At 45.1% G+C, this 17,098-nt stretch overlaps 1 protein-coding gene across 3 annotated transcripts; it reads right to left on the reverse strand.

Annotated features, from left to right (window-relative positions):
* Positions 1 to 5,114: 5,114 nt before the first annotated feature.
* Positions 5,115 to 12,557, reverse strand: pcgf5b (polycomb group ring finger 5b). Of its 3 annotated transcripts, none has more exons than XM_084671064.1 (9): positions 12,428 to 12,557; positions 11,061 to 11,373; positions 10,227 to 10,323; positions 9,977 to 10,032; positions 9,717 to 9,776; positions 9,048 to 9,202; positions 8,567 to 8,665; positions 8,298 to 8,387; positions 5,115 to 7,525 (listed from the first exon to the last, which is right to left on the reverse strand). In XM_084671064.1, the coding sequence occupies exons 2-9, from the start codon at positions 11,173 to 11,175 to the stop codon at positions 7,478 to 7,480; spliced, it is 720 nt and encodes a 239-aa protein (XP_084527190.1). In that variant the 5' UTR covers positions 11,176 to 11,373; positions 12,428 to 12,557; the 3' UTR covers positions 5,115 to 7,477. The 3 variants fall into 3 exon arrangements, with proteins under 3 accessions (XP_084527190.1, XP_084527189.1, XP_084527187.1); XM_084671063.1 differs by having other exon boundaries at positions 8,298 to 8,411; XM_084671061.1 differs by having other exon boundaries at positions 8,298 to 8,439.
* Between the last annotated feature and the right edge of the window lie 4,541 nt (positions 12,558 to 17,098).

Raw genomic sequence — 17,098 nt, forward strand, 5'->3', positions numbered from 1 at the left:
CCCTTAGCAGTCAAATGAATATACCGTTTCTCCTGGCCTCACTCCTGTCAATCACTGCAGTCTCTCACACACACATACAAGCGGGTTTTCAGGCATATGTGTATGAGTGTGTTTGTATATCTGTCTACATTTGTGCATTGATATTTGTATATGTGTGTGTGTGTGTGTGTGTGTTTATTAGTCCTCAACACTGGTTATAAAGTGGCAGCTGGTGCCCATGGGCTGTCTGCAGTCCCCTTGACCGTAGGTCTATTATTCAGGTTGCCACCATGTCGCTAAGCCTAACGCCTAAGGTAACACCATGTCCCTAACTCTAACACTCAGGTTAACACCATGTCCCAATTCCAACTGTGACACTATAAACCATGTCCATATCGTCGGCCTATCTGACAGCGTCCAACACGTTTTCACAGTTAGAAATGTTTATGGATTCAGATTACCGGGGTTTATTAACTTTGCTCTCAACGGCAACCAGACCCTGAAACCGGATCATTATGTTTTAATGAACAAGACCAGCGTTATGGGTTTTTCCATGAAGACACCTGAGAGGCAAAGGGTGTGCTAGTCCATGTTTAGGATCTTCTGTTTTTTAATGAGGCAAGAGGCTGGAGGGTCTCCGCCAACATGTCTCACACGTTTACTTGCCAGGGAGAGAGAGAGAGAAAGAGAGAGAGGAAAAGGGAGAAGGCGAGACCGGACTGAAATCCACATTGGGGCAATGGAATGTGCCATCACTGCACAAAAGTCAAAACAAGGTTTGAGGACAAAGAGAGAAAGAGCGGCTTTCCTTCACCCTGAGAGAGTAGAGGACAGGAGGCACACACACCAACACCTCACACACACCAACACCTCACACACACCAACACCACACACACACCAACAACTCACACACACCAACACCTCACACACACCAACACTTCACACACATCAACACCTCACACACACCAACACCAACACCACACACACACACACACCTCACACACACCAGCACTTCACACCCCAGAACACCCGCTAGTCCACAGCCTATCTGCACCTCATATATCATATAAGCACACCCCACACTCATCCAACACCCACTAAGACTTTTTCATATTGGCCTTCCTAATATATGTGTTTATTAATTACCACCATCAGTGCAACAGGGATTACAGCTAATTGTTACAGTAACTAACTAACTAAATCCTATATTATTTTACAGCATGAATTGTACACAGTTTACCCACATGCTCTGCATGATGTACACCTGTGAATAATAATCACCTCTGGCTCATGTATTATTTATTGTTAATTATGATCATCCCCTGTATGGCTTATTTGTGTGTATTGCTGGTTCTGCTGCCTCGTGTCCTGTCCTCATACTCTTGATGCTTAGCAACCGTGGAACATCACATGACAGATGAATCATGCTCATCACCCCTGAGAGGAGAGGTATGCATGTGTCTGTGTGTGTGTGTGTGTGTCTGTGTGTGTGTGTGTGCCTGTGTGTGTGTGTGTGATAATCTCCACCTATACTTGGCACAGCCATGCCTCAGTATAATAGGCTGTTTTTCTCTAAGTAGGTTGTGAGCTCTTAGTTTACTAACTGTTTTAAGGCTGGGTTTGCCACTGTTTTGTTATGTTAGGTTTGCCAGTTTATGGCCTTGAACTGCCTCTGATGCATATAACAGAATAAGATCATACTGTAGCTCTATGGTAAACATGTGGTTCAACAGGTTAACAGGAACACAATTCACAGTCTGGTTACTGTAACACGTAAATGCAGAAATCAAACCATCACATGTACGCAGATGGTAAGACATGAACAGAAGTCTTTCCTGTGAAAAAAGTAAAAGCACATTTAAAAAAGTAAAATCTACAGGTTTTAGTTTAGAAAAAGAATCTCTTGTCTACTCCGAGGAGAATATTCCGGTATGAGCTACACCCTGCTTAGTTACTCGTCCCTAACCAGGTGTAATGTCGAAACTGAGTGATAACAGCTAAAGGGGTGCGACAGAGAGGAGGGGAGAAGTAAGATTGAGAAAAAGAAAGGCGGGAGAGAAAGACAGAAAAGGGGTAAGAACATAGAGTAAAGGGAGCAGAGGAGAGTGCAGGGACAGAGAGAAATCCAGAGGTGACGTCCTGCTTCTGAGCAATGCTGGTGTCTGGGAGCTTCACTTCAGCTTGGTAATGAGCTCTATCAGTCAGAATCCATCCAGCAGGAACTGACTGATTTACAGTTTTCTTAGTCAAACAACCCTGCTGCGACATGCATCAGCACCAGATTCCATAGCTAATGATAATGTTTTCAGAGACCAGACCTTCCCAATGCCAGGAACCTGATCCATAAGGCATATCAGATGATAAGCTACCATGAACATTCTTTATGATCGATGGTGGCTACCTATAGAAGTCTGAACTTCCTGATGTCATCCATAGAAATGTAGCCTCTGTGTTTTCACTTCTGACAGACGGCTTGTTTATCTTTGTTGCTACATAAAGAGCTCTTTGAACCACTTCCCCTGCCAGCCCTGGCATATAAGAGTGTGTGTGTGTGTGTGTGCGTGTGTGTGTGTGTGCGTGTGTGTGTGCGTGTGTCTGTGCCAAATGTACAAAGCTTTTCCTTGGCTGGCAACCTCATTGCAGAGAGAAAGAGAGAGATCCCTCACCCTCTCTTTTTTGCTATCTCTCTTTCCCTCTCTCTTTCTTTATGAGGCCTAACTTCCTTTTAATGACTTGCATTGTACCTACATGAATAAGATATATGTGATGGGATGGTCATGTGTTGACTTAGTTTGAAAAGTTAACCTATTTTCTGAACTAGCCTACTGCAGTAAAAGAAAAAATCCCCCCCCCCCCCTCTCTCTGTCTCTCTGTGTCTCTCTCGCTCAGGCAAGCATGATAAGCTGCATCAAATACTCCATACATCTCCCTCTGTATCACTGTGACTGGACCTGCCATTCAGCCTGTAGGAATGAGAATATGTCTTTCAGCAAGACTTAAATCTGTCTGCGGGCAGGGAGTGATTGATCTGAGCAGTCAGTCAGCTCAGTCCCTATCCCAGCTGGATCTTAGAAACTGGCTCACTTCATTCGATCTATTGTTCACACTATGATCTATAGGTCTACAATCTCTCTGGGAGCTGTCGCGTGTCGTGTTCTCAAGTTCACTCTGCCTCTACTGTTGCCGCTGGAACGCGCCGCCGCTATAAATCGTCGGTCTAGAGTGAAGGGTCCTGAACTCTTAACAGGCTACTGTGCCTCTGAGGCGGGACAGAACGAGATGTCCTGCAGCCAAGCTGTCATTAATCAGTCAGTTAAGGAGTGTGATGCTCAGAGAACACAGCCTCTGTCGGTATGATGACACCAGGGTGGCATTTTGTCATTTTTGACATTTGACTGACTGCTGATACCGAAACTAAAACCTGATTTTTGGCTGACTTCACAACCTACTCTGTTTTCCCACTCCCACACGTTCACTCTCATACACTCCGACACACTGGCATACCCTCACGTTTTCTCTCTCTCTCTCTCTCTCTCTCTCTCTCTCTCTCTCTCTCTCTCTCTCTCTCTCTCACACACAAACACACACACACACAGACAGACTCACAATCTGCCACAGACATTCGCACATCAAACAGTATGTTAGGTCCCTGGTGGTATATTACAGAGAGATGCCTTTCGATATGGTCCTTTGGGTGATGTACCATGAAGCAGATCCATAAGGTCATCTAATGACTTGTTTTGGAACTGCATCACTACAGTTTTTCAGTAAGGCTAAGATGCTTTCAATGACACTGGGATACCTAAACTGGGGAACCTAAACCTAAGCACAACAGTAATTTCCCCATTGCTTTCACATACACTGCAAATGCTAAGCACATTTTAGACATTTTGTTGAAAACATTTCTCAAATGCAAATCACTCCAATAACTGGAAACCTCTTCTGACTGTGTTGTTCAATCAGAAATCAGTCCTGATTCATGCAAGTACACGTTACTCACTGCATTGCAAGGGAAAACATCTAAAAACTAAAATACAAGGAAAAACTGTCATCATTTAAGTCTGTATACCAGTTTCCTGTTCAGAACTAAGGGAACTGGAACTCCTCAGTAGAAATAGAAAAATGGTAATGGAGAAATACAGGGACAAAGATAGAAAGAGAGCTGTTGGAAACTGTGACGGTTGGTCTGCAGAGCTAAGTGGAAAGGCAGAGCCAGGGTGGGTGAAGGAAAGTGACTGATTGTTAAAGAGATCAGAAGTCAGAAAGCCTCATCCACCACAGCAGGCATTCCAGGCAGAACGATAAGAAACTCCACCTAAAGGTTAGTATGGTTCTGACACCACAAAGCATGTGTGTGGGTGTGTGTGTATATACTGTGGGTGTGTACATTCGACAGCTGTGATTATGGAGACCTTTCATAGTCCTCCATTTAAAAAATGAATCCCTGGCACCTCCTTCCCAGAACATTCCAGCTGCCGTGTGTCCAGCAAAAGGAGGCCCAGGAGGCCCAGGAGGCCCAGGGCCTAGGAGGCCCAGGAGGCCCAGGAGGCCCAGGGCCTAGGAGGCCCAGGAGGCCTAGGAGGCCCAGGGCAGAGCACCACATAATGCAGATGGTTGAACAGAGCAGGCTGAACAGAGCAGGCTGAACAGAGCGGCCCTCCCTCCCTGGCAGCTGCGTAGCTTCTGAGATCATGATGGAACTATAAGCTCCTGTCTTACGGCCTCCTTATACAGAAGATTATTCAAACATGCGGAAAGCTTTATTGTCCATACAGGGGAATGTTATTTGTCCTAAAGAAGGAGGTGTTTGTTTAAGACGGATCAAAGACATGCAGATGGCTTGAGCCTTGCTGATTCCTGTATTATAAACAATTCGTTATTTAGGCCAAGTTCTTTCAAGGAATATATCAAAAAGGTAAAGTCAATAAATACAGTTATCTTTCTGTACAATTGCGACCTCCTTTCTCCTTCCTCTGGAGAAACAACCGATCTTCAACAGCGAGATTGGCAACAAGAGAAGCACGTTTTCACCTATTTCATTATGGTACATCAAAACCCAGAGGGAAGGAAAACCTCAAAACCTCAACACGTCATATACATTTGAACTAAAAAGAACAATCAATCCAAAGACTCAGTTTAACTCAACAACATCTGTATTAATATTGTATCATGTATCACATTTAGAACAGCTCTTGCTTACACACTTCTACTGTGTCTAGGTAGGCAGATCAGGCACGTTGACATTGAAAAATAGAATAGATCATTATAAGCAGCATTAGTTAAATATACACCATACAATTTCATTTTTAAAGATAAAATATCTACAAGGGATTATTCTCATTACAAAAATACATATATAGTCCATTGCAACACAGGAACATACATGGAACTATCCAGTCTAAAATGATCAAGTGACATTATTTTACATTCCTACAGAATGGTCTTTATAGAGCAAAGTTCCTTTTCGCATACTGTTTATGACCCCTGGACATTTGGACTAATCAGAAAAGTTGTGGAAATATTTGTAGAAGGACAACATTACCTACACTGTCATGTTATTACTGTAGTTGCATGACAGTGTTTTTGTGTTGCATTATGGTTGTAACATCAATACAATGTTACCTACAATGTTACAGCATGACTGTAACATCACAACAGCGGTACTTAATACAAAACATTTCATAAAATGACCAAGGAGTACAGACAGCAGCAAGCGTTTACATAAAAGGTGTTAGCACAGTACGATGCATTAGTTAGACTGGATGTATGAGGACCTACACTCCCATTGAAAGACTTGTGTCTAAATTGGGTGTACAGAATAGAATGCACAGAACATTGCTGTCAATTAATATCCACATTTGTTACATGTTCAGAACATCTTCTAAATGTTTGTACATGTTATACATGCTGAGTCTGAATTATTCTACAGCACACTGTTTTGCTTGATCCTACATCAGTTTCAGTAATAGTTCATGGGTGTTCAAACACAGGGACTGCAAAGGAAATACAAACCAGAATTTTTGAGATGATCCAATTTTGTTATGATCCCATTTCTGTCACGCATGTCCATCTGTCTGTCTCTGTTCAGATTTGTTGGTGTTGTTTGGAGAGTGAGAAAACACAGAGTCAAGGCGTGGCTAGACCTACATGTCAAACATGTAATTTCCTGCCTATATGACCAGGCTTTCACATATAAGGAGGTATGGAGCATGTAAAGTGTTTGAACCCTAATTGGCAAGCGGATAAGTAGGACCCAGTGAAGCACAGACAAAATAAAAGGGCAAAGGCAATAAATAAAATAAATTCTTAAAAGGATGCTGGAGTTTGAAACCAGTCTTTACACATCTCTTAACGATGTACAAGTCTAAAATAATGCCCGTAACGTTTCAACAGTGCACAAACCAACAGCTAGGCCAGTCAGACTGTAGGCAGAAGTCTGGTTTCTTCAGTAACCCTTGTCTCATAGTAGGCTACTCATATTGCATTATACAGTCTATATGAGGACAACATCCATACGGTATGAAAAAAAGGGTAAATATAACTCCATAACAACCCATAAATATGCATTATACATGGTTTAGCATGGCTGACACTGACCTCTGAAACCTGGACCTGGCAACAGGTGAAAAGCAGTCCTTAGTCACACGTATCTACCTTTTGTAAATTGACTTTTTTCCATAGTATTTGACATGTAAAAGAGCAGACCCAGCCTGGTCATGGCGAAGCTACAACCAGTGAGGCCGACAGAAGAACCAAGGAACATTTAAAAGAAAGAAGTGTCCGATAAATCTCCCATGTGGCCCTGACATTCACAGAGACTCACTGAACTTGATCAATTATCTGACACTTCTTTCTATGTTCCCTGTGTAAAACCAATGGCAGGTATGACTGATATGAACCCCTTGTGCCTTCCAGAATTTCTATTGGATGAGATTCGACTCACTAACCATGAGGGAAAGGCACTACAAGTTGAGGATGACAAACCAGAGGTGGGGCAAGGGAGGAGAGGAGTAAGACACTCAATCCAGCATATAGAGGGGTCTGATATACAAGAGTTCTGTCTGCCAGTGAATCTCTGTCCTTACACCTCTGTTCTTTTGCATAACTGGCCTACAAGACTTACTGCGAACTACATTTCCCATACTGCATGTTTCTTAGAGTCACTGCACTGTTGGCTTAAGTCAATTATTCAGTATGTCTGATACAACGGCATTGTAGTGATACATGGTCAAATCATGTATCAAGCAGGTAGGTTGGCAGGTTCTTGTGATCCTCACAGACGATCATAGAAAAGTAATACGAATACTAATGCCACCAAATAAGAGCTGAATCAGAGGTATAGCCGTAGTACTGCATGCAGATGAGAGGAGATGGCATCCATGTTTAAGAAACTCAGTACATCCATTCACTAGTCAATCAGTCAGGTCTGTCTCAGATTTGAAGATCTGTATGTGTATCAAAGGGCTGTGAGTAAGTGCAGGCTTCCCTCCCCTCCTCGTCAGCCAAAGTCTATCCGTGGACGATACTCCAACACCATGGGATAGGCCTGAAACACAAGGAACACCATTGTCACCTCCACTGCTGAAACACAGGGAACACAGCTGTCACCACGTCTGCTCCCCAGCCCCTCGGAGCACCAGGCCACATAAAGGGGCATGTCTGGAGACCCTGCTGGGGAGGCTGCTTCCCTGCATGTCCTCGTCCATCTTGTCCTTGCACCACCACCGCGTCACATGCCATGTTGCCTCAGCCTCCCCCGTCCCACTAACCCAGTCAGAGCTCACTTGGACACATAGACACACATGCTATTGAGGAATGTGAGCGTGAGCATCTGGCCCAGGGGACAGAACACTAGTGCAGAAGGGACTGTGTTTGCGATGGCAGCACAGGTCATATGGGTGAAGACAGAAAGAGATGGGGTGTGTCAGGGGTTTGTCTCTCCAGATATATCCAATATAACACAGGGCTATTTATGGGTTGGAATAGAAGAGAGGAAAGTGGGGATATTTTAAACTAGTTTCTGAGACCAATGTCTAACTGGTTATAGCCCTGGCCAAGTCATTAATAAAAGTCTCTACAACAAAACCTAAATTCAGGGGCTGCTTTCAGAAAGCTTAGCCTGATCTTGGATCTGGTCCTTATACACAAAAGTAATCATATTCAATGTGGGGCAATTGATCCATCAGCACTCTGAGATGGCTGGTGAAGATGTGTTGAGATGCAGTTGTTTTGCAAATCCTGTCTATGTTGATGTTTTTGTTTACAGAAAGGCTACATTTACAGATGTCTGATTGGACAACGGGAGCAGGCATACGTACATTTTCTCCACGGAGTCTCCAGCGAGTCATGTAGATGAACTCCATGGTGTGGTCCTTCCCCATGATCTCCCCATTGCATAGGACATCTAGCTGCAGGGCAGAGAGAGAGACAGGCTGGGACATGGGACAGAGAGAGAGACAGCTGTAGGACAGAGAGAGAGACAAGCTGGGACATGAGATATCTACCTGTAGGACAGAGAGAAAGACAGGCTGGGACATGAGATATCTAGCTGTCGGTCATAGCGAGAGATATGCTTACACTGCCATACCTCATAAGAACTTGGAAGCTTTAACTTGAGGCTGAGGAACTTCTTGATGGTTCCCACAGTAACTCTTGACGAACAGCGTATGAACCTCTTCATCAAGCCCTGCAAGTTCACAAAAAACAGACAATTACAAAACAATTACATAACCCTGCTTAAGACCTTGGCTTAACTGAATCTCAAAGTCTAACCAAAATGTTTACAACATAGCAGTCGGTCTGAATTGGATTCAAATACGGTTTACTTGGTAGACAAAAAACAACGTTTTTACAGTTATTCATTTAATTATAAACTAAACCTTTTCAGAGTTGAGGCTCAAGGCTACCATTAAGCGAACTGATTCTTTAAGTTTCATAACTGGATGAACATGTGAAGTACAGGTTCAAAATGAATCATTGCTTTTTGAATAGATGAAGGAAGGGAGAGGTCCAAGCTAAAAGAAGCAAATTCAACCAATGAGTGTGGATGCAGATGTATAGAGCCTGACCTTGACGATGCTCTCGCCCACCATTGCATTGTTCCGGAGACAGTCCAGACAGATAGCTATCTGAGGGTCGCTCCGGTGGTAGTCCCCATCTCCACCACCATCATCATCCTCATCTTCACCACCCAGCCTGGCCCGCTTCGACCTAGGGCCATTGTCTAGAGGAGTGAGCAGGATGTGACATCACAATCTGCACCTTAATACGTAACCACCTCCTAGTCCTGGGCCTAGTCCCAAATATGAGTCCCGAAGTCTCGACTCGTTGACCTTTCTCCCTCTTCTCAATCTTTCTCTTCTCATTTGTCCCTGCCTCCACCCTATGCCTCTTTTTCCTGCCTTTCTCCCTTGTCCCCTCCTGTCCCAGCATCTCCATATTCTTGCTTTATCTCCCAGCCTTTCACCATCTATTTTTCTCACTCAGTTTTCCCTTTCTCTCTACGTCTCATTTCTTTCTCTGTTCCAGCAGGCTATGACTCACCTCCACCTACAGTTCTGGGCAGCAACAATGCGACCAGAGTCGCACACAGCTTCATCTAGTCACACACACGCACACACACAGATTTCTTCCCCTCTCAACAAACAAATACACTTTTTGTCCTGTGCAGCCTTTTATCGTGCTTCCCCTCCAACGTTACTCTAATCCCTTCAGCACAGCACAGAAAAGTTTTCTACCTTCTCCATTCTCTTTCGACTTGTTCAGCCTCCAGAAGTCTATTTCCTGTTGTTCCTCCCCTAGTCAGAAAAATATAAATGTATGCAAACACACACACACAGTATGAAGTATCCACAAGGGTCCTATTATATTCCTGTAACTGTACATGGGGGTGTCATGTTCTCCACTCATTTAGCATGAGCGGGAACAGTTTGCTTGGCCTTTAGGCAAAACTTCAAAGTAATGTGCAATTGCAGGATACTATGATGACATCACTCACTTTCTCTGAGGCCAGGCACCAGTTTAAATATGATCTCCTCTAAAGTGTTGTCCAACCTGAGGAAAAACATGATACTGAGTTAAGCATTCCTCTCCCCCGTCTTTCTCTCTCTTTAAAAACCGTTATTTCTGTCAATGACACTCTCTCGCACACACACATTGTTTCTGTCATCCGCACACACAGCCATATCGCTATCTTGACCCAGTTCTCTACGACTCTGCCATCTCTCACCTAGGAAGGAGGATCTTACCTCAACATCTCCAGAGGATTGGTCTCGTGGACCTGGATGCCACACTTGGGGCAGTCATTGCTGTCTTCAAAGTGCTGGACGATGCAGCTCTTACAGACTGGAGGAAGAGGAAGAGGAGTTCAGGATAGTCAGGTTACCATTTCTCCAGTGACGTTTCTGTAAAATAGGCAATTGATGCTCTTGGCCAGCTAGAAAATGGTCAAATTAAACCGTACAGTAGTTTGTACCTGCCTGCAAGCCTGTCTATCCTCCCCCTGCCAGTATACCCACCCCCTGCCTGTCTTCCCTCCCCCTTGCCTGTCTGGCTACAGTGTCCGTCTACTAAGCTGAGCTTCATCACTATGAGGGATCACATCCCCACCCACATCCTATAGCGTGATGTCATGAAGCAGTCACAAACAATCAGGTCAGCATTATCAGTTGAGATCAGCCACAGAAGCAGAGATAATAGGACATGCTCTGCCCTCTGGCCAAATATACACAAACACACCAGGGAAGACTATATGCTACATATACTCTACACTTGCATGCACAAACAAACCCACACACTGAGACACTAGCACACACATGCATACATAAACACACAGTGGAGAGCTGTTGCCAGACTGAATCAGCCATGGGTGCCATACTAGATAATGTAAGTCATCGGAACGACCGACATAACAGCTTCTTTGAGACCTACGGCTGATCACTAGCTACTCACAGGACACTAATGCTTCAATACATCTTTATATTGCACCCCCCCCCCTTAAAGCTGGTACATAATAATGAGAGAAGGAGATGGCACAACAGAGAGAGCATGGAGAGAAAGAGAGATCAAGAGAAGAAGCTCACAGGTGTGCAGACACTCGGTGACAGTCGTGGGTTTGATCAGATAGCCTTTACACACGTAGCAGGTGATGAAGTGGTTAAAGTCCTTCACCAGGTGTTTCCTGGGTGAGGCGGTCATGGTGGGCGCAGTCTGAGAAGGGGCCAGGGGTGTTGTCGGGTAAGGTGGATGTGTGCAGTAAGTCAGAGGTGAGAGTTCAGGGGTGGTCGTGCGACGCTCCACGCGGCAGGAGGGAGCTCCTAGGTCGCCTCATCTCACCCCTGGGTTGACTTCCAACCCCTGGTCAGGTGAACTGCATTGTGGGGCATTTGTCTGGAGCTGTAGGAGGAGAAAGGTGTAAGTATTCTGAGACAGGGGGACTATTGCACTCTGTATAACAAAACTAAGTGACATTTATTTAATCTTCTCTTGAGTGGTCATAACATTATACAGTACAGAATGAAAACAGAAATGTTATTGAAAGTACACAAGTAAACCTTTGCACGACTTAACAATAATATGACAAAATATTGCGGATCATTCGGTCTTCCAAGATGTATCCTGATCAATAGAAGACCATATCTTTATATCAACTCTTAGGAAGTGACATGCAGGCTGGAAGACAGGTGCATGTCGCGATTCACCTTTATGCCCCGCCCCCTCTCTGTCAGGAACGAGGAACTTTAGTCCCTATAGCAGACTGTTGTGACACGGTGGACATTTTATTATTTTCCCAACATACCCGAGGCTAAGGAGGCGACGTTTCGCCAATCGCTATTGAATGAATTTGCTACGAAATACGATAGCCAAATTATTTCGGCAATATTTTGTTCAGATTGTTGGTCGTTCAGTGCTTTCGTGCAGTCCAGTCCGTGTTGGTAACATAGTAGATATGATCAAACTGTCACATGATGAGATCCGCAATGTATGTGTGTACAAATCTTCAGTAGGTTACGCAGTAGAGAAGTAAGTCGTGCTATCGGTGACATAACCGTGGCTTATGCCCATCACCATCACCAGGAAATCAAGAGCGTCATACTATGCGTCACTCTCGGCATGATCCATTACGCAAATAACATTATAGATGTTGCGTTACAACATGTACACAGTCCCTGATCTAAAAGAGCGACTTCAGAATCAAGTTGCTGCCCTGGAAGTCATGTGGGCAGCGGCGGGTACTGAACCCCACATACCATCACCACTAGTTACTGAGAAATATATCAGACTAGCGCCACAACACACTTGACTATCACTAAAACGCACATGTCCAGAACTTGATCGCCGAAACGACACATGATCGCATTCCCAACCCACCCCAAACTTTACTATCACTGAGTGATGTGAAAAACGACACACAGCCGCATCGTTAGGTTATGAATAGTATACACCTTACCATTCAGCTACGAGTCCATCGCCGGGCCGGTGTTAGCAAATGCAGTTCTAGGATCCAGCGGTAAGCTATAACGCGAGCGGACGTTACTGTAAAGTAGCGCCGAAGACGGAACTGGCTAGAACTGAGATGAACGGGGAGAGGGGCGGAGGAGGATCCCAGGCAACGCTTGTTTACGCATTGCTGCTATTCACTCCACTGTAGATAGGCTCTGATTGGACACAAACTAGGGCGCAGCCTACAGTTACCAACTACCATAGTATACATCCAGCCATAAACATCTCTAGGCCCAGCGCTCTGACAATATTTTATAATATCCACTGTAGCCTAGTTCTCTAATTGTAGTGATGCATCTCTTGCCGAAGGTACTGTATGAGGTCCAGTTCTCAGTGTTTTTGTTTAGTCATACGTGTATGCTGACTGGAGGTTATGCTGAATCCTCTGAGTAAGATAGCAACAATAATATATCACACAAAAGTCAGCTACAGATTTTAACAGGTCAATCAGCCACCAGACTCAACCTGTTGTCCATCCTATCCTGGGGCGTGTCACATATGAGAAAATCATACTCCCCTTAAACTATGTTGTAAAACAGCTGAATCACAGATATGACTACCCTCAAACAGCTGAGTTGGAAGGGTGGATATCCTAGTGCGCCCATCTGTCTGTTTGGTGACTGTATGGAGCTCCACAGTTGGCCCCCCTACTTCACGGCTGCAGGGTTGCCAGGTCTGACCGAATATGATACCCTGACGTGACAAAAAAGGAGAATTCATTTTTAGAACATAGAAATGGGGAATGAAACAAGGACAGTTTCCACCTATGCAGAGGAACTTTATGATGCTTTTGCGAGCCATAAAAAGCCACGTTCACAGATAGTGTTGATGACCAGATAGAGACAAAGCAGCAACCGGAATCTCCAGGCTGTAATTTGCAGGCCTGTGGATTGACACTGTGGGAAGCATGACATACAAGTGTCATGTTTGAAGTTTATGTCAATGGTGGTGGTTGTGGTGAGGTGGGGGTTCACAGGGTTAAATCCCACAGAATGAGTGGGTGGGAGTCTTCTATATAAACTTCTATCCTCTTCATGGAAAGCTAGACTACTGTCCGCAGAGCTGTCCAGTCTGCCTGACCACTACTTAAGCAGATCTTCACAGCCCAGACTCCAGCCACTTCACTCCACACAGTTCCACACAGACCTGAGACAAGTCACATCATGACAGAAACCTTTCCCTCCATGGAGAGGCAGAAGTGAGATGATTACTTGAGTGAACAATCTCTACCAATATTCACCAACAATTGTTGATGGCTATGGATTAGAAAAGTTCAACTGCTTCTGCATGTAAACGTGGTTTCATTTGGTCTTGGTGACTGTCAGTGGCTGAAGGAGGCATTGCTATACCTCAGGGTCAGTTCTATTCACATGGCTCATTCTGTTGGAGAGGAGGTTATCCTGGACTCACTGGTAAAGTGTTCACCAGGACACATAGCGTACATTCCTGCTGTCTCTTTCTCTGTGTCTGGACCCCTCCCGGCTCCGACACATGCAGCACCTCTGGCCTGCCCAGGGAGCCAGAGTGGCACAAGGGCATTCCACACACACACACACACACACATCTCTATTCTCTATGACACACATGTATATTCATACATATGCATTTACACACAAAGTCTCTGTTTAAACACTGAAAAATATCTAAAACCGTGTCATTTTGTTCATTACCAAATGCATGCACATACTCACACAAGCATCTTGGCCATGCCTTTGTCCTAATGTGACTTTCTATCTCTGCAGGTCAGACTTGGCTTTCACACACCTGCCCACTCGCTGGAATGTGCCATGTGACAAAGAGGATGAGGAGATGAGGGTCTTTATTGTACGACTTTTATCATCTCATTAATATAACCGCTATGTGTGTTTGTGCATGCGTCCATATCTGAGTGGATGAGCGTATTTTAATGATGTCACGGGTCTCATGTGACTTCAGCCTTCTCTCTGTGGTTTGATGTCCCCACTTACCCTTTAACCCTTCCCCATGTGATGTGAGAGAATGTGACATTATGACTGACAGCTACCCACCAGTTGCTTTCATGTCTTTTTCCGCACCACACTCTTTCCCCATATATTTGGATCTGTCTCTCTGTCTCTCTCTCTCTCTCTCTCTCTCCCTCTTTCAAAGTTATTGATTAGATCTAAATCAGTAGATCAGACACAGCTGTGTTTGGGTACGCTAGTGGCCTTGCCCAATAATGATACTCTAGTGACCCAATAGCATAGGCGGAAGTCCCGGGGGGACAGGTTGACACGACCCCCCCATCCTGTGAAAAATATGATTTGTCACCAACAATAAATCGCTGTAAACATAAGGACATTTTAATAACATTAATAATGTTCTTTTAACATATTACAATGTACGCTATGTTTTACAGCTGTAATTTTGGTGTTCCCCTCAGAGATTGCTCTTGAGAAAATGTCATATAATTGTCCCCCCCAAAATTGATAACAGATGTTCGCCACTGCCCAATAGGCTCCATCAGTGTAGGAGGATTAAGGTGCACGATATCAGTGCAGAGAAAAATGTGAGATGAAAAGAATACCTGCACACGGTAATAATTGTTATAAGCTTTTTGTCCTGCATGTTTGCAGTGAAAGAGGTGTGAGTCTGCCTTGTACTGCTCTGACATCCACAGAGCTGAGTGTGTGTGTGTGTGTGTGCGTGTGTGTGTGTGTGTATTTGTAGGGAGGGAGGGTTGGTGGGTGGGTGGGTGGTTGCAGAGACCAGTAGAGAGAGAAATGTGTGGTGGAGACTGATATCTACATACAGATCCCACAACATCAGAGTTACAGATTTAGTTTTACAAGATGTCCTTGGGATGTCTGGAGGTCCACGAGGACTAGGGACAGGGACAGGGTGGTAAGAGAGACAGAGGGGTGGGAGGGACGGAGGGAGGGAGGGGCAGAGGGAGGCAGAGGTCAGGGACAGGGTGGTAAGAGAGACAGGGGGTGGGAGGGACGGAGGGAGGGGCAGAGGGAGGCAGAGGTGAGGGACAGGGTGGTAAGAGAGACAGGGGGGTGGGAGGGAGGGAGGGAGGGAGGGAGGGAGGGAGGGAGGGAGGGAGGGAGGGAGGGAGGGAGGGAGGGAGGGAGGGAGGGAGGGAGGGAGGGAGGGAGGGAGGGAGGGAGGGAGGGAGGGGCAGAGGGAGGCAGAGGGAGGCAGAGGGAGGCAGAGGTGAGGGACAGGGTGGTAAGAGAGACAGGGGGGTGGGAGGGAGGGAGGGAGGGAGGGAGGGAGGGAGGGAGGGAGGGAGGGAGGGAGGGAGGGAGGGAGGGAGGGAGGGAGGGAGGGAGGGAGGGAGGGAGGGAGGGAGGGAGGGAGGGAGGGAGGGAGGGAGGGAGGGAGGGAGGGAGAGGGAGGGAGAGGATAAAAAGGGATAGGACATGGCTGTAGAACTTGATCCCACACCCCACCAGGTCATCAACCAGTAGTGCTTAACCCTGATCCTGGAGCTGAGACCTTTTACTTACCAACTTACTGATATTGTCTTTCTACCTCTCCTTCCCTCCCCTTCACTCAGATAGGTGAAGTGTTCTGTTTCTCTCTGATTACTGGATTTTCCACAAAGGCCCTGACTCATGGCTAGCTGCATTTTAATTTATTTATAATTTTCCAAAGTTTCTAATGAGAAAATTTCTGAGGAGTCATTTATGAAATTGTATAATTGTCTCAAAGATAAGAACTCTCGGCTCGCCCTGATGTTGTCACAGGTTGAATCTATGAATTGTACCATTAGAGATCTGAAAGTAGTCCCTAATAGTAAGGTTAAACAATCAGTCTTAAGGTAAGGCAGCTGCATTCAGATTCCTATGAGAGGGAATGAACAACAGTGTATGTATTTCTTTGTAAGTAAATATCAGCTAGCTCTTGTGCCACTGTAACACCATAGTTACTCCCTATTGTGTAAGTGAATACACTGTGTTAAAGTGATAGCTTAGCAATTACATGGTTAGGGATGTGATTGGGCTTTTTAACATGGAGGAATGTAACTCCTGTATGCTCTTTTTTGTAATTAGGGTGTTATAGCTTAACATAAAGTGCTTCCTAGCCCATCTTATCTCCTCCTGCTCTTCTTCCTCCATCTCCTCATATGACTGTGAGTTATTCCACCAATGCCCTGACATATGACTTACAGGATTTTACAACTTGACAACATGAAAATATGTTATCCTCTTACAAGTTGTCCTGAAACTGTATCCCAGTCTTTATGCTTTAATGTTGATAGCTCATTCCCCCCCCCCCCACCTCATGTATATGGCATCTTGTGGTGGTGGTGGTGTGTGCGTGTGCGTGGGTGCATGCATGTGTGTGTGTGCGTGTCGGTGTGGGGGGGGGCACAATTTAACACAAAATTATCAAACAAGTGAAGGACGTATAAAAACTGATATTTGATGTGGTGATTTGAAATATCTGGTTGACACTTGTTTTTTCTTGAGTGATACAGAGAGAGGGGGAGAAAAGTGGGGGGGGGGGTGATATTTACCCACCCATCGTTAGAACACCTAGGTAAACTGTTCGAGTGTTGTGATTGGTAGAGAGGGGGAGATAGGTTGTGAGCTTTGTTGTGAAGAGGATAAGAGACCAACCTGACAGCCCGTAGTTCACATCAAACTCT

This window comes from Hypomesus nipponensis, chromosome 13, assembly GCF_054491055.1.
Source record: "Hypomesus nipponensis isolate SF chromosome 13, ASM5449105v1, whole genome shotgun sequence".
In the NCBI taxonomy this organism is placed as follows: Eukaryota; Metazoa; Chordata; class Actinopteri; order Osmeriformes; family Osmeridae; genus Hypomesus; species Hypomesus nipponensis.